General features: G+C 42.9%; 1 protein-coding gene across 2 annotated transcripts in view; it reads right to left on the bottom strand.

The window, feature by feature from the left end:
• Positions 1–3642: 3642 nt before the first annotated feature.
• The window catches only part of LOC148023188 (cysteine-tryptophan domain-containing zinc finger protein 7), a 71470-nt gene continuing 52462 nt past the window's right edge, over positions 3643–22650 (bottom strand). The window contains exons 10-11 of one of the 2 annotated variants that reach the window (XM_087696166.1): positions 4453–4622; positions 3643–4309 (exon numbers count right to left, since the gene is read on the bottom strand). In XM_087696166.1, coding sequence (XP_087552292.1) covers positions 4121–4309; positions 4453–4622 — 359 coding nt within the window. In that variant the 3' untranslated portion in view covers positions 3643–4120. The remainder of the gene's footprint in view (positions 4310–4452; positions 4623–22650) is intronic. The other variant, XM_087696167.1, reaches the window with a different exon arrangement.

The raw sequence follows: 22650 nt of genomic DNA, 5'->3' as shown, positions 1-22650 counted from the left end.
TGTGTAGTCCATTGTATGTGTGCACCATGCACCATGCATGGTGCACTATGCACCAATCCATCTGTACATGCATGCCATGCACTATTCACTAGGGTGACAAGTTAGTGCACTTTGTGGTACACTAAGGTGCAACAAAGTATGGCTATGCACTAGGTGGGTCAAATGTGAGGTATGTGTGCACATGCATTGAACACCATGCACAATGCACAATGCACTATGTGCCATGCAATGTGCACTATGCATTGTGCGCTAGTCAATGCACTAGTGTAGCATGTAGTACATTGGGATGGTACAAGTGCAAGATGTCCTAAGGATGATACATATTACACTAGGTGTAGGGTGGATGAATTAATGATGCTATTGTATGGGCTGAAGCTAGTGTACCATGTGTGTGTACTGTGCATTGTCCACGTGTACACTAAGTGGTATGTGAGGCTAGATTTAAGGTGCCAAATGGCTTACAATACAAGGTGTGGTATAGATGCATGTACAAAGTGCAATGGATGGATGTAAGTGTGAGTGCCTTGTGGATATGTGCATGCATGCACTAGGTAAAGACTAAACTAAAAGTAATGAACAAGGGTGAAATTTGAGATGAATGTCTTAAATGCAATTAGGGAGGCATTTAGGGGGGTGAAGCAAAGGTGGGTACGAAAGTGCATATGTTCACTAAAGCTTGTGCATTGTGCATGTATGCACACACATAGTGTACTATGTGTTAATTGTTGCACTATTGCACAATATAGGGCAGTAGTTAGATGGCTAGGGTTGGTGCAACCATGGTGTGTAGGGAACTGTGGCTTGTGATCTATGCAAAATGTAAGTATTAAATGTAGTGAATTCCATGCAGTATTTGATGCAATGAACTAGGTGTAGAGCATAAGCACGCATTAAGTTGCAGTCATACGGCAATATGCCACAAAGTGTGCGTCCCTTTTTTGTGCACAAGGTTGGTGTATATGTGCACATGGGCCAAGGTAACTAGTGCACGATGGTGAACATGCACTAGTGCACTATGTACTATATATGAGGCCATTCTATTAATGAGCTTTTTAGTCCTAGGTGTGTGCTACATGCACTATGATATGCAAGGTGGGTTAATCACGTAAACAAATGTAAGGATGGATGCTAATGCACTATGTGTGTGCACTATGCAACATGAGTATACAAGGTTGGTATGTAAGTAAGCTTATGTTCTAATGAGCTACAGTGCAGGTGTATTACATCATGAGTGCACTAGGTACCATGGTATGCAAGTAAGCTTATGTCCTAATGAGCTATAGTGTGGGTATATTGCATTATGAGTGCACTAGGGTGGAGATAATAATATGTACTAGTGGCTACTTGAGTAGGTGCACTAATACAAGTGTGGACTAGTATCCATCTACTTGGGTATGTGCACCCTGTAATGTGTGTTGTGCACTATGCAATATGTGCTAGCAAGTGCACTAGTGCATAATCTAGTGTACTAAGGTGAGTAACTAGATGTAATGCAATAGTGGCCTTGTATACAAGTTATGTGAGAGGAACTTTAGTGTTCTACTTGTGAGCTTGTATGCAGTGCATTAGGTGCAATGCACCAAGGTGGAGTGTCGTATCTTTGTGCTAGGGCGCACTAGTGCTCTAGTTTAGTGCATAGTGCTTCTAGGCACAAGGTATGTGCAATACAATGGGATCCTTCTACATTGAGAGCTAAGTACAAGGTTCCATATGTGGATCTACTATGGATGGTAGGATGGTACACAAGGCAATGAGAGATTACATAGTTCGAGCATACTACATCCTTAGGCATGCTCTACTTGCGAACTCACCTCCATCCTAGCTCCTCTCCAAAGCTTCCCACACCCCACGCACACTAGCAAAATCACGACATGGGACCATGCCCTAGAAAAGATGGTATGATGACGAGTGCAAAGAGCTATACAAACACCTCGAAACCTAGAGATGACTGGGGTCTATTATAGAGAGGCAAGCCCGCATGTAAATGAGGACCCTAACTCATAGGCGACAAAAACGAGGAGGCTCAATATTGGGAAGTATACCATATATACACGAGCAAAGATACCACCACATGGCACGGACTACAAGAGCCATGCCGGCCCACTTCCATCAATGACCCAAAGACATGGCACTCCTATGCATGACTATATGATGTGCCACACCTAGCATCAATTCCTCAACTTACCAATAGCCCCACCCACCATGCCCACCTATGCAATGGACAATTTGACAACTGCTTGATTTTATGTTCAATAGGTGCCTAGTGAAAGGCTTGCTTAACAAGGGCACCATGCATACCATCGAGACTATCTGTAAGTCCAAAGACCCCCTAAATCCTTGTAATTACAAGACCATCATGGTGGGCCACACATTGGCTTAGGTATATACATTGATCGAGGCAAAGCTTAGTGCATATGTACTAAGAGAAACTTGATCATGCAACCCAACCTTCACCAATTGTACATACATCACACATGGGCGAAACTCAACAATCTCTTCTATCAAAGACATACTACAAGGATCACTTTCTAAGGACTACAAGGGATGCTTTCATCATGCCTCTCATTAACTGGAGATTGAGATGGGGAGAGCAATCCATGTCCCCAAAGTTGTGCATACCTACAAACTATGCTAGGAGGTGGGGAGGGAGGAGCACTAGATCTACATATGTAGAGCCGATAGTACAATCCAAGCTAGATAACCCATGCTATTTGGAGGATACATCTACTTCAAACACCAACACTGCTTGGGCTAGTTCTTAGTTGAGATTTAGCGGCTCCACAAATCACTATTATAAGCATGCACTGTACTAAGAGAGGTTTGTCACACAAGTTACCGACTTCTTCCCAACGATGACTCCATATATAGCAACCACACAAAGATGACAGTCCAGACAGTTGAGGAGATCACAATAGCACACCAACCAAGAATACAAGGATACCAAACAAATGCTATACTAGAGAAAGATGAGGGAGATTCCCTCGTGACATAAGCAACATATGACAAAGATAAGGTATTAGTCCTTATGTTACCCCCATACTATTTTCATTAGGGATATATGACATACTATACCCACTAATCCCAATTGGGTGAAACTAGATATTTGTATCTCATTCAACCACACAGCTAGACATGTACTGCTTGATCCTCCTGTTGTACCAATGTGACAATCAACATTGTACATGATTTTTTCTCAAAGGCCAAGTTTGACCTCATAAGACATTCACACACACACACACACACACACACACACACACACACACACAAAAAGCTCAAATAGCTAACATGACCACCAAACTACCAATCGCTAACTAGTATGATAGTTGACTATCAAAGTCAAAGTATCATATTTGACTACTTTTACCTCTCCTATTTGGCGTTCCTAATACCTCCATTCCCCTCCCATTACATACACTTCTCTTTCCTCTTCTCCTCCACAATGATAATGAAAAAACAAACTCAAAAGGATCCTCTCTTTGTTTTACACATTTGTCGTTAAAATGATAATAGGAGAGAGAGAGAGAGAGAGAGAGAGAGAGAGAGAGAGAGAGAGAGAGCATTACAAATATCAAAGCTGAAAGTAAGCTTTTATGAATTGCAAATGTTAAGTGTGGAGCATACCCACAAAGCACTTTTGGCTCAATATTGTTTCAAACTTACAGAAAAAGCCAGCAAACCTTAAGAATCTGCATATATACATTGCAGTGACACAAATTTCGTTCTTTAGTTATGGCGTCAAACACTTTGCCTCTGATATTTTCAATTTTGTTATCCAAAATTTGCCTCTGAGTACTGCTACATGAACTTCATTACTGTTTTTCTCAACTGTGTGAACTTCATTCAGAGGCCTCTTCTGCACTCAGGATAACACATACAGGTTATGAACTCATCAATATGCAGCTGTCTTGCATGGATGTATAAACAGTTATTAAACAATTTTGTCAAAAATGTCATTAGTAAACACTCTGTAAAAGCATTCTTGCTTTGTAAACATTCTCAAGTGTACATATGTTACACTCAGTGTGCACAATTTTGCACGAGGTTTGTGCACTAAGAAATACCAACCTGAGAGTGATATCACTGCTTGAATACAATCAAATAGAAAATGTTATTATACAACCTATCGCCCGATAGCCTCCAAAGCTAAACGGACTAACTGGACCAAGCTTTCAACATCATGAAAACTGAAATCCAGAACCCTCTTTACAGCAAGGATGCCATCTGAGCCATGTGTACAAGCCGCTTCAGCCACAGTAAACGCATTGTATGATTTTGACAACCATTCTACTGCAGCAGATGTATCTGCTACCTGAACATCAACATAATTCTGAATCTCTCTCTCTCTCTCTCTCTCTCTCTCTCTCTCTCTCTCTCTCTCTCTCTGTGTGTGTAAGAGCAGATGCAATAAAACTAAGGAGAAACCGTTGAGATGCTCAGACCTGTAGTACTTACATATTGCAAAATTCGGTTATAACCTTGACGATGGCGTGCAGGTATAACAATGTTGCCCCCATTTTGTGTATTTGAAGATGGAGATGTTGCCCCTCGTAATGTCAACTTCTCAGTTGATAGATGGTTGACATTATCCACATCAGATGCTACTGACGAGCAAGGTGATTCACCTATCTCATACACAATATCAATCAATCAATCAATCAATCTAAAACAAACACACACGCACACACACACACACCCACACACGCACGCACGCACACAATCTCTCTCTCTCTCTCAAGTTGAATTAAAGAATAATTGAATGCAGAAGAGGCTGTTCGCAAAAGCCATATGCATCACTAAAAAGAACCAAATGAGTCACACGTCTACTAGCAGAAAAACAAAACTTGCTGAAGGGAGCACCTGCACCAGTACAAACAGTGACCGAAGTGGCATGAATACCTTAAGCTGACAGATAACAAACCCATTGACATCATAGAAGCCACCTACCGTAATAAGCCTTTAATGCAACCAATATTATCATGAATTCCAAAGGCTGAGCCAAAGATAAAAAGGGATTCAAATATGCCAGATGTGCCAAAGCCCAATCCAATGCAAGAAACAAAACAAATGAGAATATTGTGGCTGCAGTGTGTCAGTAACATGAGATTGCTAGTGGTCATTGTAGTTTCAGTACTACATGTGTACATCTCATCTTCTTATTTCCTGCCAGTTGCTAGAGATTTCATCCCCAAGGTCTGGACCTTAATGATAATGCAAAGAACTACTAATGGAGCATGGGTCTTGGGAAGATTGCCTTGAACTACACCATGTTATCAATAAGAGGCCTCCGATAAGAGCTCTCTGACCTAAAAACATTTTCTAGGACTTCCATACCTATTAGAATCTATGCCACCATTTCATATGGCCATCTTTTAGCAACCACTACTTAGTACAAGATTTCGATTGAATGTCAAAAGAGTGGTTCCTATAATCCATCTCCTCAATCATCTTATTATATATATCACATTCCTTGAAAGTTTCAAAAATTTACTGAGAGTCATCTTTCCAAAGGCACAAGTCCTCAACCCCAAGAACCAGAATATGCTGCCCAATAGTGTCCTCCAGCATGGACCACATCAGCTGAGAATTCTGACTATATGGCAAAGTATTGTTGAAGACAACAGAAGGAATAATGCCTTCAAAGTTCATTGATCAGGAATAACAAAATCACCTACTGCCCTTGAACCTAACCTTGCCAGTCTATTTAGTTTCTTTCTAGACAATGACTTATCTAGCAAATGCAGCAATCTAGACATAGTCAACACTTGAGATCAATTTGGCATTTTGTCTAGACCCCAACCAACTCCAACAAGACAATAGTCTTGCCAAGAAGAAATTGATTGCAATAATAACACTCAACTAAGACATTGTACATCTTTGAGAAGAATTCTAAACATACCACAAAAGGCCTGAAATCTATGAATTGCCATAAGAAATCCCTGGCCATCCCCACCACCACCACAATAGACGCTTTCAAATACCTTCTCAAGGGTAACACGTCCTACAAGAGAGCTAATCAAATAGCCACTAAATGCAACGTGTTTCTTCACATCTAAAACAGCAGCTCCACCCATACAGTTCTGGAGTAGTGACATGCTCCCAAGAGTCCGAAGAACAACTTCTCTGTTTCTGCCAGAGTCCAAGGTAACAACATCAGGAAAAGTTGAAATAATATTGAGCATGACACTCTACACCACTTTGGGATGAAAACTTCTTAGATGCCACGCAACTAACAGGAACAAACTTCTTAGTACTAATATGTGATTCTCCATCAACCCAACAGCCCCAGCAACCATAGCTCCTTCCATGTTGTCTTTCCTAATCATCTTTGCATCACTCAGAAGGGTGAGCTCCCCTATGTTGAAGAAGCTCATGCGGCATCTTGTGAGGGAGATACTAGGATGAGCAAAGACCACATTATCCTAAGCCATTTTAGATTTATTTCTTTCAGTATTTAGCTTTCACTATAGACATAGATCTTTACGTTTGATACACTTGTTAGACATCATTTGATTGTACACTTTTGATGAGACATCACATCACACATCTCTCTCTCTCTCTCTCTCTCTCTCTCTCTCTCTCTCTCTCTCTCTCTGTGTGTGCCAATGGAACTAGTCAGATCCTTCACCATCCCCCCCTGACCAATTGGAGCAGACCATACCTACTTGTCCCTCACCATAACCTCCTTCCCGCACCCACAGATGCCAGCCACTGCCCATACCCAGTCCACCACTTTCTATTTTAGGCATGAGCTAGCTGACACATACAATCATCACATATGTGTTGGGCTCACACAGTTTGAGCATAGTACCCCCCTAGGGACACTCACCTCCCAATTTCACTGAATCTGTGCAATCTTGGCCCGAAAATTTAGGGCTTTTCCCGGATCTAGGGATTGTGATGCAGGACAAGACAATCTGTCTCGGAAATTGCAGGAATTTTGTGACATCTTGCCTCCGACATTTGGGGCTTTTCATATACATGCTCAAATCAGGCTGAAATTTACCCAATTTCTACACATTGATGCACATTGGACCCCGTGCAATTTGGGGCTTTTGCAGTTTGGGCAAAATTTGTGCACCACTTGGTCATTTTATGTACATGCAGATTCAATTCCATGTAATTTGGACATCCAACACTTTGAAAATTTGGGGGTTTAGCTGAAATTGCTCTATTTTGGCAAAATTGGCCTGTTCTATGCATGAAAGAGAAAATGCAGATGTTTGGTTGATGCTTTGAGCAAAAAAAAATTCGGACTTTTGACCATGCGTGTCAAATTTTATGCCCGTGGATACATGTACAACAGAAATTGCAACTAAAATTTGGGATTTCTCATGTAACGTGATGCATATGCCCTTGGAACAATTGTAATCAATTGTGGAATGCTGTAGCACATGCTTTGGTACTTCTGAAAATTTATTTACAAATCTGAAATCTCTGCTTCTACATGGTCATTTATTGCTGGTGGTACTTGTTTGTACCTTGGTCACTTGGGTGACAGTTTGGGCCTGCATTTGCTGATTTTTTTGTCACATTTGGGCTGAAAATCATGGCTGGCAGCAGTGACAGCAGTAATCTCGTGCACATAAAGAAGTTTGAAGGAGCACATAACTTTGCAGTTTGGCAAAAACAGTGCTACAATATCCTGTTGCAAAAGAAGCAAGCAAGCCCAATTAAAACCAAAGGGGCAGAGCCCGCAGACATGGAACGGGAAGATTGGGATGAGTTAAATGAGCTTGCACGCTCAACCATCGAGCTATTGATTTCTAATGCATTGTTGTTTAACATTGAAGGTTTGGATTCTGCATATGCTATATAGACAAGACTGGATGAACTGTATGCACAAAAGAGTGTTGCAAGCAAAGTGTATTGGCTGAAAAATGCTTATGGATTTGCATATGAAAGAGGGTACAGCAATGTTTACTCACTTGAGTGAGTTTAACTCTATTTTCAGCCAGCTGTTGCCTTGAAGTTCTTCATTGATGAAGAATTTGAGGCTACGTTCTTGCTTTGCACTCTTCCAGAGAGTTGGGATACATTCAGGACTGCTATGAGCAATTCCAATGCGATTCTTTTGTATACTGATGTAGAGAGTGCTCTACTCGTGGAAGAAATGAATCGGCAGAGCAATGCATCCAATAAGTCTTCTAGTGCTTTGCATACTAGGGACAGATCACAACATAAAGGCAAATCTGATAGCAAGGGACACAGTAAATCACGTGACAAAGATGTTGAATGTCACCATTGTGGTAAGAAGGGTCACTTTAAACGTGATTGCTACAAATGGAAGAAAGAGAAAGGAAATGGCAAAAAGACAGATGATAGAAAAGAAGAGAAGAAAGAGGGTCAACCCAAGAAGAGCAGTGTCAAAATTGAAGAGGTGAATGTAGTCACTCATGACAGTGAGGACACTGGGAATGATGTACTTTTGGTCTCTTCACACTTTGGTGTGCATGCTTTACTTGCATATACAGATGAAGACATGTATACCTGGATTCTCAATTTAGGTGCTTCCTTTCATGTCACCCCTCACCGAGAGTGGTTCTCTGCTTATACAAGGGGTCGACATGGTGTTGTCCATCTTGGAAACAACTATGCATGTGACATTGCAGATGTTGGCAATGTGCAATTGTAGTTTCAGCATGGCTCTGTCTTTACACTTCAGCATATATGGCCTGTATCTCACCTCAAGAAGAGCTTGATTAGCACAGGGCAGCTTGATGATGATGGTTTTCATACCACCTTTGGTGATAGAAAATGGAAGATCTGTAAGGGATCTAGAGTGATTGCCAAAGGTTATAAAAGTGATACTTTGTATCCTCTCCATGTATCTAGTATGAGTGATCATGTTGTTGCCGTGACCAAGCAGCCAAGCGTTTCTTTGTGGCATGGCCGGTTGGGACACATGAGTCAAATAGGAATGAAGGTGCTTTCTCGTTTTGGTTTACTTGCCTTGTCTTCGTTATGTTGATTTTGAGCATTGTGATCATTGTATTTATGGTAAACATGCACAGACGTCTCACAAAAAATCTATTTCTTTGAAATATTCTCCTCTAGAGTTAGTACATTCAGATGTATGTCAGATGCCAAGATTATCTTTAGGGGGAAAGAAATATTTTGTCACCTTTTTCGACGATGCTACACGAAAGGCATGGGTTTATCCTATTCGTAGCAAGGATGAAGTACTTGACAAGTTCAAAAAATTCTTGGCATTGGTTGAAAATCAAACTGATAAGACACTCAAGTGTCTTCGCTCTGATAATGGTGAGGAATATGTGTCCAAGGCCTTTCATGCATTTTGTGACAGCAAAGGGATAAAGAGAGAGCTCACCGCATCTCATAATCCACCCCAAAATGGAGTTGCAGAGCGTATGAATTGGACCATACAGAATAAGGTCCATACGATGTTATCTCATGCTGCATTGCCCCATGGTTTTTAGGCAAAGGCTGTTATGACAGCCGTACACTTGATTAATCGGTTATCAAACAGGTCTTGGGGGGGGGAGGGGGGGGGGGGGGGGGGGGGGGGAGGGAGTTCCCCAAGAAGTGTGGTCGGGCAAGCCACCTTCATATGCTCACCTGAAAGTGTTTGACTGCGAGGCTTTCGTGCACATTCGTAAAGAAAAAGGCAACAAACTTGAGCCAAAGTCCTGTAAATGCATTTTTCTAGGATATGGTGATGAGGGTGAAATGGGATATAGATTGTGGGATACCGAGAAAAGAAAAGTAGTACGCAACAATGATGTCATCTTCCGGGAAGATCGCATGCATAAACAACCCGAAAAGACTGAGGAGGTCCGTAGGGTTGTATTCCGGGAAGAAATATATATTCGATAGCAAATTGTGACCGCTATACAGCAGCAAATACCTGCTGTAAATGAATCTATAAATGCAGAAAATGATCAGCCAGCTATTGCCCATGATAATGGGCCACTACATGTGCAGGAACAGCCAGGACAAGAAGCTGTTAATGCGGACAGCAAGCTGAAAATGCTCAACAGTCAGCAAACAATGATCATTGGGTTAGGAGATCGTCTAAGGCTACTAGACAACCTGATAGATTCATTCCTGGTGCAAATAATGTGGCTGATTATGTCATGTTGATAGACTGTTGTGAACCGTCTTGCTTTAAGGAAGCAATGGACACAAAAAACAGCAAGAAATGGTATAAAGCCATGTTGTCAGAAATGGAATCTCCTGAAAAAAATGGCGCTTGGGACTTGATGCATTGCCTAAAGGGCAGAAAACACTTCCATGCAAATGGGTTTACAAGATGAAGGTCACTTCTAGTTCCTCACCAAAGTACAAAGCAAGATTGGTTGCAAGGGGTACAAGCAAGAGCATGGAATTGACTTTGATGAGATCTTCTATCCTATAGTCAAAATGACTACATTAAGAACCATTTTGGGCTTGGTTGCAGCAGCTGAAGATATGGAGCTCATACAGATGGATGTAAAGACTCATTCTTACATGGTGATCTGCATGAAGACATATATATGCAGCAGCCTGAAGGGTTTGTTGAAAAAGGGAAAGAAAAGATGGTATGTAAACTCAAAAGGAGTTTGTATGGGATGAAACAAGCACCAAAAGAATGGTATCATAAATTTAATACATTTATGCAATCTCAAGGTTTCTATAAAAGTCAAGCATAGTTGTCAGGTACGAAAGGTACGATACAGTATGCTACAATAAAATACGGTACTAATTTGTACCTTATGATTTTATAAGGTACGGTACGATATTAATACGAAAAAATTTAAGATGATTTTCTAAATAACAAAAACCATAAATCATTAAATAATAGATCATAGAATACATGTTTAAAGTGGAAATAGTCATTTCATTACAGAATAAGATGAATACATGAGGGTGACCATCGCAGTCGCATGGGCTACGCAAAACATGCGATACATCATACAACTGCAGTCTAGTATATCTGATACAAAAAAAAAGAGAGACCTATGTCATATAAATAATGAATCTATGACCACTATCATCATCATCATCAGAACCATCTAAGTGCTCATCAAGAGAGTCTAAAGATGACTCCTTGGTATCCGATGATGAGACAAACTCATACTCATCCTCACTGATGAGGTTATCATCATCATCAAATGATGGCTCCCTAGGTGGCGGCTGTGTAGGCAAGGGAGGGATATCATCATGAGGCACAGTATGTGAGCAACTAGAGCCCCGCCTTACATATGTCTGCAAGCCACTCGAACCACCCCTCCTCGATGATGGAGGGCGTCGAATGACCATGCCCCTGCTACCACCTACTCGAACTCCTCACCCATGACCACGCTGACTGCGAGTGTCACAAATATCTGCTGCTATAAGCTCTCTATAGATCTCTGCAAAAATCATCTCCTCTCACATGCATCCGAAGAGCAATCCTGGGCAAGGACCCTCATGGCTAAGGGCTGAAGAGTCTCCAGTGCGTATCCAAAGTTTTGCCACTAAAATAAAGGCTTCTTAAGTGACTCTCTCCTCCAACAAGTGGGAGAAGCAAAAGCCACATACCCTCTCTGATCTGCATAGCATCCTAGCTCCTCTAGCACTGCATTGTGGTCATCAATAGGGACCACACGAGTCAAATAAGCAAGCTGGTCTGAACAGAGCTCTCTATCATCCATGACCGCTGGTGACTTGTAGGCTCGATGTACCAATGCGGCAAAACCATGGATGGGGTTATGCATCCAAATCCCATCTCCTCTCTGCTATCTCTAAAACATATGCACGTTGTGTCTCTGTGATCACTGTACAAGCATGTGCCTCCGCCAATGCCGCTCTAAAGAAGTGAACGAGAAGGCCCATGGTGGACCCCTCGCAATCACTCATACGTAATACCCTATAAAAGGAAGTCACGACAATGACAACGGCACAGACTTTTTGCCAAAACTGCTCATTAAGGCACAAGCGTTGCATGGCTTTTGGCCTCCTCTATCTCATGCTCATCCCACTCATTCCATAGAGTGGACACCACTGTCTGGCACAAGGCGGACCGCACCTCATAAAGATGCTCCAGCAATAACCACATATAAGCAAAGTAGTTGAAGAAGGCTTCTTCAACTCAAGTGTGCTATACTCACGATACATCACAAGCACCTTTACCTTTACCATGAAGAATGTGACAATTGATATAGCTTTGCGGATCACCCTCTTCACCCACTTGAGCTTCCCAATGTCCTCCATGAGCAAGTCCAAACAATGACTTGCACATGAAGTCCACACAATGGTAGGAAACTCCGCCTCAAGCAAACAGCCCATGCGCCGACAATTTGATGTATTGTTGGTAACAACTTGCACTACATTTAAGGGGCCCACCTACAACCACAATTTATAAATTACAAGTTATGTATAAATCAAATTTCAATTATGAATCATGATATTATCATAATGAAAGAAAGTGAAATAAATTTAAAACGCAAATTGCAATGTATACCTCAATGATAGCTTGTCGAATGTGGCGGTAGATGAATGCGCATGTCGTTTTTCTCCCTCTCTTGCCGGTATCTACGGCCCGCAAAAAGTAAGTGCCAAGTGGACATGAGACGAGTGTGTTGATGATGCCCTGTTTCTTACGATCACTCCATTCGTCGGTGAGAATGGAGCAACCATATTTTATCCATGCGGCCCGAATAGGGCTTTTACCATCTTCTTCCATTGCTCTTGCTTTAGGACATTGAATGCAAGATTACACTCAATCACCGTGCGTGCAATTTCAATGTCCACAAGTCGTTGCCTTTCTCTAAGAAAAGCAACCGATCCACGCACATGACCGGGAGCTTGAGAGAGAGAGACGATTGTCTCTCCGGCACCGCATAAGCCTCCAGTCTTTGTCTTTTACCAAAGCAGAATGCAGATGTGGAGCCCCCACCACCAATGGTAGAGGCCTCTCCGCATCGGTTGAAGATACGCCCACATTGAATGCTTCCTTGTTAGTAGGCATAGGAGTTGGTGCCGATAAGCCACTTCCTCCTCCTCTTGTGGATCCCCCTCTCATCTTGGTGAGAATCTCCTCCGCAGTGTTTTCAGGGATCTCCTTGCATGGAGCAACTTGTCCCCCCCGTCTTGGAAAGATGTTGGAGAAGCCGAGTTGCACCACTTGTATAGCGCTTCCCGCAATACTTGCATGTCCAATGGTGGGAGTGGGACTTCTTTGTGTCCCTCTCCACATGGATCGCATGCAAATTGAAGGCCTCGTGCTTCTCACGAGTCATGGTGCCGATGACGAATAAAGAGCCCCGAGAGAGAGAGAGAGAGAGAGAGAGAGATGCTTGAGTCTCGACTCTCGACTCTTGAAACTCGAGTCTTGAAAGTTGAAAGGGAGGGAGACTCAAGAGGCCGGAGGGTTGGGGTAAAGTTGTGGGGTAAAGTTGAAAGAGTAAGACTGAGAGAGAGGGAATGGGAAATAAGAATGGCAAATGCTTTGATAGGGTGCAGGATAGAGGGGATGGGAGATGAGATTTGAGAATGGCAAATGCTTCGATAGGGTGCGGGAAAGAGGAAGATGAGAATGGTAACTTGTAAGTGCTTGCTGAATTGGTGTGGAAGCATGGAGAAGAGAAGCACCTTTTGAAGATGAGAGAAGGGTCAAAGTTCAAAGTTCAAACAGTCAAAGTCTAAAGAGAGAAGAAATCCAAAGAGAGGGCTGCAAGCTGGAGCCTGGAAGGAATCCAAAGAGGAGTACCTTTTAAGTTTTGCATGGCTAGAATTTGGAAAAGGGGGATGGGGTGAGGTAAAGGCTTCCCACCCCCCCAAAAAGCGCAATAGTGCAGGAAAAGTGCGAAATGCGGGACGCAGGGGCGCAAGAAACACGGAACGAGGATGCACACGCTAGGTGGCTAAAAGAGGCCAGTTTTAACGTACAAAATCGTACCGTACGGACCGTTCCGTACCACGTACGGAGGCAACTATGAAGTCAAGTAGATCATTGCTTGTACACTAAGAAGGCAGCAAATGGCAGCCTGATTATCTTAGTTTTGTATATTGATGACATGCTCATTGCTAGCAAGGATACTCATGCCTCGAATTCACTGAAGCAAAGCCTTCATGGCAGCTTTGACATGAAGGATCTTGGTGATGCAAATCACATTCTTGGTATGCGAATACTCAGAGATATGTCAAAAGGATTGCTCTATCTATCTCAACAGGAGTATATCTCAAAGGTTTTGCAGCGTTTCAATATAGAGGGGGGGAAAACAATTGGGGTTCCATTACCTCCATATATGAAACTCAGTGCAGAAGATAGCCCTACATCTGATGATGAGAAGGCTAAAATGGCAAAGATACCATATGCTTCAAATGTTGACACTTTGATGTATGTTGTGGTTGCTACACGTCCTGACATTGCCTTTGAAGTGGGAGTGGTTAGCAAATACATGTCAAACCCTGGCAAAAAGCATTGGGATACAGTGAAAGATATGATGAGATACCTCAAAGGCACAAAGGAGTTGTGCATCTGCTTTGGAAAGCAAAAGGCATCTGTTATTGGCTTTAGGGATGTAAACTATGCTGGTCATACGGATTGCAAAAATTCCACTTTTGGGTATGTGTTTACTTTCACAAGAGGAGCAGTCTCTTGGATCTCCAAGCTACAAAAGTGTGTTGCATTGTCTACTACAGAGGCAAAGTATATGGCTGCCACTGAGGCATGCAAGGAGGCTTTATGGCTTTCACCTTTGGTGGGAGAGCTTGGCATCACAGAGTTACCTATTCTCCATTGTGATAGTCAGAGTACTATCATGCTAGCACAAAATCATGTCTTTCATGCAAAGACAAAGCACATACAGGTGAAGTATCACTTCATTAGAGATATACTTGACAGCAAGAGCATCGAGCTTGTCAAAGTGCATACAGATGATAATCCTGCAGACCTCACGACGGGTATTCCAACAGAGCGGTTTGCTCATTGCCAACAGATGATGGGAGTTGGATAGATATATGTATTTAAGGTTTGTACATACCTAGACTTAGTTGATTCTTTTCTCCTCTTAAGGCACATTGCCTTTAGGTGGGAGGTTGTTGGGAATAAAGGCCCTAGTGCCTTTAAATGTACTCGGGTGTGAACACACCCTTAGCACTTGTACTTATATATATATATATATATATATATATATATATATATATATATATATATATATATATATATATATATATATATATATATATAAAAACCTAAAGAGGTACACTCATCATTGTACCCACAAATCGTGCACTCTCTCTACTCTGCTCTCTCTCACTCTCTCTGTCTCTCCGCACCTAAGGAACAACTGTCTCGATCTTCGTGCCTCCCTATCACTACACGGGGCATGGTGTGGCCTTCCCTCCTAATTTGCAAAGATAAATGAGAATATGAGTGACGGATGAGATTTGGAGCTTTGGGAAATACTTGCATTGCCACTTGCAAGTGTTGGATTTCTCCTTCACTTGTTTGAAGCAGGCACAATGCAAACAAAAGGCCTCATGGAGAGGGGGTGCCATTGATGATGTATAGAGAGAGCCTAGAGGGTCACAGGTGGAGGGTGAGATGATTGAAGAAAGGAGTGGAAAGGATAGAGAGCTTAAGGGAGCTGAGAGAGGCTAGAGCTTGATGGAGGAGGAGAATGGAAGGGTTGAGAGGTTAAGGGAGGAGAGAGCTTGACAGAATAGGAAGGATGGAGAGCTTAAAAGGAGTAGGAGGGGTGGAGAACTTGAAAGGATGAATGAGATGGTGGGAGAGAGAGAGAGAGAGATTTTAAATTCTGAATTTTGAATGGTGGTCCATCATCCATGGGAGAGGATGGTTTCATTGTGCCATTGTGTGTATATGAGAGAGAGAGAGAGAGAGAGAGAGAGAGGGGGATGAAATTTGAATCATGAGAGAGGGAGAGGGAAGGAGAGAGAGTTTTTGAACTTGTTAGTTTAATCTTTAATCTTTTCTCTAGAGTCTTTGTGTGAGAGAAAGAAAAGATAGAGAGAAAGAAACGAAATATAAGAATAGAGAGAAAGAAAAGAAGAATAGAGAATATTCAAGAAAGAAAAGAAAGCGGTAAGAAAGAAAAGAATTGAAAGAAACGGGGAAAAACAGTCAAAACAAGTAACCGTTTGCTAGCCGCAAGCGTACACAGTACGGGTAACGATTGACCGTCGAACAAGGCACAGTCGACGCAGTCGAGCGACTCGAGTGGGGAATAGACCGGACGGGTCCGGACGTGGGGGACTGGGCTGGACGGGTCAAACGAGTTGACCCATCCATCGGATGTAAACAACCCTGGTCCCGAATATGCCATAATTTATTAGCCTTTCCAATGACCCATCTCTTGGCCTTGACCATCTGATCATAGACCTAATTAGCTCACCTTTTCTTGAAATCATCAGGAAGCACAACATCCGATCTTGCCAGGGAGACTGTGGTTGTAAAGCAGGCAAAGGAGAGAACCTCAAAGGCTTCTCCTGTAAGAACGACTAAATGTCATGATAGCCACGAGGCACTCAAAAGTGCTGACGGATGCGTCGGAAAGAATAAAGATGGGGCTGCCCAGGAATGACACCATCATGGACTGTCTCCAACCCCAAACGAACCATCCGATTAAACTTATCTCATTGCAAGTCTTTATCAAGCCAATCCAACAACCTTGAGGTAGCCAACACTTCTCCTTGTAGTGAATTCTCCTCCTTGCGAAGATCAGGAGGGTGCAAAACTCCAAAACGTAAGATCTTCTTCCAGGATGCAATCAGAAGAGAAAGAAGAAAAGACTAGGAGACCTTAATAGGCCTTCTGGAGTTAAGCACATGCCACCAAGAAACTTGAATAACCATGCAACCATGAGAGATACCAGTCTTTTCTATGAAAAAATTTGCAATATTTGACCAAGGATGACTATGCACACATAGTGCTTGCAAAAGTGCTAGTCTCAAAGCAACCATATGCAAATTAACATCCAATAAAGCTGCTCCCCCCATTCTTTTAGGAGTAGTCACATGTTGCCACGAAATCCACACCTAGCCCAAATGATTCCCTTTCTTTTTCCACAACATGAAGCGAATAGACTGAACTAGTTCCAAAAGAGACTTCTTAGTCCAAGGAAGTAAGGGCAAAGAAAACAAGGCAATACTGATCATGATGCATTGAGCAACTTTAAGTTTGACATTAAGAGGCCAACCTTGAGATTTCCAATACATGAACCAATCATGTATACGGAATGACATCCAATCAAGCAAGGCATAGGGAGCTAGATCCACACCAATACAATAACCCAAGTATCAAGTAAGATCTCCTTTAAAAATCACAGTTCCTTGCCAATCCAAAGCTTGCAAATCACTCTTGGTACAAGAAGTCAAGGTAGATTTCTGAGCATTAATATGAAGCCCCGACGCTAAAGCAAAAATATTCCACATAACCATTGCCCTATTAACATTAGTGCAATCTGCCTTAAGAAACATAAAGGAATCATCTGTCAAAGATTGACCCAAAAGTTGGGCACCACTAGGAAGAGACAAACCAACAATCTCGTCTTGATCAACCGACTTATCTAACAATGAGAGCATTGGGTGACTAACCAAAGCAAATAGCAAAGGACTAAGAGGGCAGCCTTGCCGAAGAGAACAAGACAAGGCAATTTCATCTGTGATTCCCCCATTAAGTGAAATACGAGCCACATCACCCTAACTAATGATATCAACAGGAGAGGTCATGCGAGGACCAAATCCCATGGTAGACATCAGCTGCAGCAAGAAAGACCAGCTGACATGATCAAATGCCGTTTCAAGATCAAGCCGAAGCATAACAACCTACTGGCCTGAGGCTTTGGCATAATCAATCCCCAGTTGAATATTCAAAATGTTATTCATTATATTCCATCCCTCCAAGGCTTTTCCTTCATGGTAAATGGGACAACACATCCTCCACTTCAGCCTTGGAGATATCAACCTCCATCAAATCAACCCATTCAAGCTTAACCTGATTACTAACCAAATCACAAATGTATCAAGGAGCAAAATGAACATCAAAAAGAATCTCCTATTAGCCCAACAAAGATATATAATAGTCAATGCACATTTGAATGATGGAAGCAGGTTCAGTAACCATAACACTTTGCTCATCCAACAAACGCACAATATTTTCCTAAGCATATTTCTGATGAAAACGAGCAAAGAACTTATGAGATTGGCAGTTATCATCATGCAAAGCTTCCACTCGGGCCAACAATTTGTATTTAGCATATTTCTCCTCTTGAAGAGATTAAACTCTACACTTCAACCATTCAATGCATGTTAGCAAGTCATCAGTAGTATCCCCTGACTGATACAGAGACAACAAGTAAGCCAACAAATTTTGCGAATGCTGCAATTCAGCTCGAAAAGAACCAGCATGTTGAATACCATACTGTCTAGACAATGCATGTGCATTATCCCTAAAAACAGTACATGCTTCCATCCCTCCAAATAGGACCCTCCAGCTAAAAGAAACAATCAATTGCTAGATACATTCCAAAAACGAATTTTGTAGCAGAAAAGATTGATTGAAATGTAGAGGCAAATGAGCAAGTAGAGCCTTAGAGGCATGAACTGACCTATGAGTCAAATCCAAAACCAAAGGATAGTGATCTAACAACACATGCTATCACTCCACCCACATATCAATAACTATAGGAAGAAAAGAATCGCTCTGACAAATGTAGATTCTATCAAGTTTGGCCTAAGTGTTTGGAGGCTGAAGAGAACGATGAGTATATCCAGACTGTGAAGGATGCCTCCGAGACCACATGTCTTGTTTCAAAGACACACCTGTCAATGCATCCCAAGCCTGCCATTCAGGACCATCCATGACTAAGTGTGGTGAAGTCACTTGATCCACAGATACACATGCATTAAAATCACCCATAACAAAACCTTGACGAGCCATGGAAACGCAATGCAAGTCATCCCAAAGCTGATGGAATTCTCTAGCAGTAGAAGGAGCATACATGCCCACAAGCCACAAAACCTCACCCTCATATATATGATTTCCAGCATCAAAAATCTACCGCGAGGATCGTGAGAAACCAAGGATGGTTGCAAGGAAGATCTAACAGCCAACATAACTCCAGATTTATGTGAAACCCGACCACTAAAAAACATTGTATAATCCTTGTATACACAAGAACCTATCAAAGCATGTTGTTTGTGCTCCACAGCACAAAAAACGTCCCAATTACCAGCTAACACAATTTTCCACAACTGATACTACTTACTGCCCGAAGAAATGCCTTTAACATGTTTTTTTTTTCCCCAAGAAAAGAGAATTCTACTAATAACACCTCGGAGAAAGTCCCCCTAAGGTAAATACGAAGTGCAAGAAACTCTGTGAAGAGTAACTAAGTATATCATAGATATAATGGTTGTGTAAACAACCAATCTGGTGGGCTAAAGTGCCAGACCATCTGAGGGGTAGTGTGAAAGAAGGTGTCTGAATCCCAAATCCTCAAGAAAGCCTCTCTTTTCTTCCTCATCCTCTCAGAGCTGCCTTGCAACCTTTCCCATCTCCCATGGAGAGTATGGACTATCTCTGTCCAAATCCTCGATAAAGACTCCCCAGTGGGTATATCCTGAAGATCAATGACCCGGCTACATCTCGCAGTCTGTATGTACCAAGCTATAATGCTGGAAATCAGCACCCATCTGTGACAATGTCTCTGAGTCCACTGTGTATATGAGTAGTCTGGGGTAGGGATTCTGCTCAGATGTTGTCCAATGATGAGAAAAGAAATGCTCCCTTGAGTATCCTCATAGCCGCATGCTGGACCTTTGTCTGTGACCCAAGCTGCAGCCCCCCATGTCGCCACCATGGACTCTGTTGTACCATGGAATACTATCCTAAGAGCTCTCCTCCAAATCTCTTGGGCTCTAGGACAATCCCATAGGCAATGTCTCTGAGTCTCCTCTGGCTCACCACATCGAGCGCAAGCCACTGGGTCCCTGCCATATCCAAGCCAAGTGCCAACTGCTAAACTCCTATGGGCTAGAAGCCATAGAAAGAGATATCTTCCTGGGCCTAAAGCTGTCATGTAGCCGCCTACAAAAGTCGTATAGGAACTCATCTGAGACTCCCTCTCTATGCCAATGAGGGATGGCTGCAGGTTGTGCTCTAATCTTACTCATCTGTATCCTCCGTCCCAATCTAGTAGTGTAGCCAAAGAAGGGGATGTCAAATGGCCTATCAAGGAAGGGATCCCTCCATACCCACTCTCTTGGATCCCACTGAAGTCTCTGTAGATGCCTCCTCTGGTATGCCCAATATCTCCATCCATCTATAAGACAAGTGATTGGGTCTGGGTCTATGTGCCATTTTCTTTGAGAGTGTGTCACTACTCTGATTCTCTGCCTGGAGCAATCATTGAATGTTGTAAGGTCAAGGTCCTTTCATTGGAGGCGGCCATCCTCCTCAATTGTGAAAGTGAATGTCCTGTCTTTGCTAGATGCAATGACTACTAGAAGGATATCCCCTCTAGAGAAAAAACCAATCCAATTCTGAGAGGAAGTTGTTTCAGTTTGCCAATCTGGTGGAACCCCTTCCATCACGGCCTCAATCATAGCCCTCGCTCCCCTAAGACCATGTAATCTCTGCCTTTGGGTCTCGTGTGGTAACTCCAGAAATGCAAATCACTCCCCCACTGATGTAGCGACCTGTAAAGAGAATCTCCCCCATGATAAGTATGTCCGCTGCCCAATGGTGTGGCCTGACTTTGATCTCAAATAATTATTAAAGAGAAGAGGTTGTCTCCTCTTCTCTTCAATAGTAGTCGGGGGGAGTTGGTGGAGCCCTGGAGATACAAATCTCCAAGCTCTAATAATGGCAGCTGCAAATCTGACCTCGAAGCTCCTCCCTATATCTCTGGTGCTGATCTCATGAAATATCCAGTGAATGCTCGGCTGCCATGGTCCTCCATGTATAGGTGTCAAGTCCTCTAGCCTCCCCATCAAAAGTTTCTTCCAGGGCTCCTCACCTGGAAGCAAGCCCCTAACAATGAGCTTGACCAACAAGGCTTTGCTCTAACTATCTAGGTCTATGATCCCCAATCCTCCTTTGGATCTAGGCTGTATGATGACATCCCAAGCCACCTTTGCTCTGGCTGGACTCCCATCTCCTCCTGACCAAATGAAGTTCCTGATGAGGCGTTTCACCTGGCCAATACACGACCTAGAGAATGCCCAACAAAAAGTGATGTATCACATGGTCGCAAGAAAAACTTGGTTGGCAACCACTACTCTTCCTGCCAGCAAGAGTCTCGCCGAGCTCCAATACAAAGGCTTCTGTCTGATGCTCAAAAAGAGGGGTACCAGCTGCTGCCCTGAGGTAATGTCAATCCCCACATGGCATTCGAGATATCTCACAACAGTCCCACGGGGAACCCATGTGAAATCCTCGTGTGGTCGCCACTCTAGCTGTCTAGTGTCACATATCCAAAATCCAAAGGATTTGTGCCAATTAATTAGTGCTCTTGATGCTCTGCAAAATGTCTCCATGGCTGTTATAAAGGCTCTAAAGTTGGCCTCATTCCCATCCAAGTAAATTGTTGTATCATCAACAAACTCCACATCAAGAAGCTCCTCAAATTCAAGGATGGGTGGCCTAATGCCTCTGATACTTGTAGATCTGTCTCTCAAGAAGAAACTCATGGCCTCTGCTACAAATAGAAACAAGAACGGAGCAAGTAGACATCCCTATCTGACGGATCTATGGATGTTGAATCTATCTCCTCTTGCCCCTCCAGTCATGACCTGCTATGTGCTGAAGAATAGAGAGCCGCTACACCCTTGACCCACTGCTCTGGAAAGCCCATCCTCAACATTGTGCCCTCCAAGAACTCCCAATCCACACGGTCATATGCTTTCTCAAAGTCGAGAAGGAGCACAATAAGATCTTGCCTCCTGGATCTAGCCAAAGCTGTGGTCTCCCAAAAGGTGAAGATGTTGTCCAAGATGTTGCGCTCTCAGACGAATCCTGTCTGAGTGGGGTGTATAATATCTGACATCAATGGTGCCAACCTGAGACTAATCACCTTTGCGAGGATCTTATAGGCAGTTCCAAGCAAGGTGATCAGTCTCCACTGTGTGATCTCCAATCTATCTCCACTTCCTTTCGGGACAAGATGAATCAGCCCCTCAAAGAGTCTCTCTGGCATAGTCCCTGATGCCATAATCTCCTGAAAGGCTGAGTGAAGGCCTTTTTTGATAAGATCCCAGTAGCTCACAAAGAAGAATTTATCTAGTCCATCTTCCCCTTGACACTTCCCTGAGGGTAGTGCCCAAAGTGCCTCCTCCAACTACTACTCTGTAAAATGGGCCATCAGATTTCTGCTCATCTTGTCTGTAACCACCCTCTGCGTGCTTTGCCAAACTGCTTCTCTATCTCTCTCGTATCCAGGGGGTCTAGTGGTGGATCCTAGTAGGGATGTATGGTATTGTGTGGCCACCTGTCTCGCCTCTAGAGGGCCTTGTGCAATGGATCCATCAGCTCTCGTGAGTCTCCGAACACCCTGTCTAGAGTGTTTAGGCCCTATGGTGCGGAAAAAATCCCTATTAACCCTGTCCCCAAACCGAATCCAAAAAGGCTCTCGCATGAAATATGTACTCTAATCTAGCTTCCTTCATGGAGTCAATCTCTGCCCTGGCAGTATGCATCCTCTC

The sequence above is a fragment of the Lygodium microphyllum genome, chromosome 16, assembly GCF_053477565.2.
Source record: "Lygodium microphyllum isolate KBCC chromosome 16, Lygodium_microphyllum_v1.1.10, whole genome shotgun sequence".
NCBI classification, from domain to species: Eukaryota; Viridiplantae; Streptophyta; class Polypodiopsida; order Schizaeales; family Lygodiaceae; genus Lygodium; species Lygodium microphyllum.
This window is presented reverse-complemented; position numbering and strand designations above follow the sequence as displayed.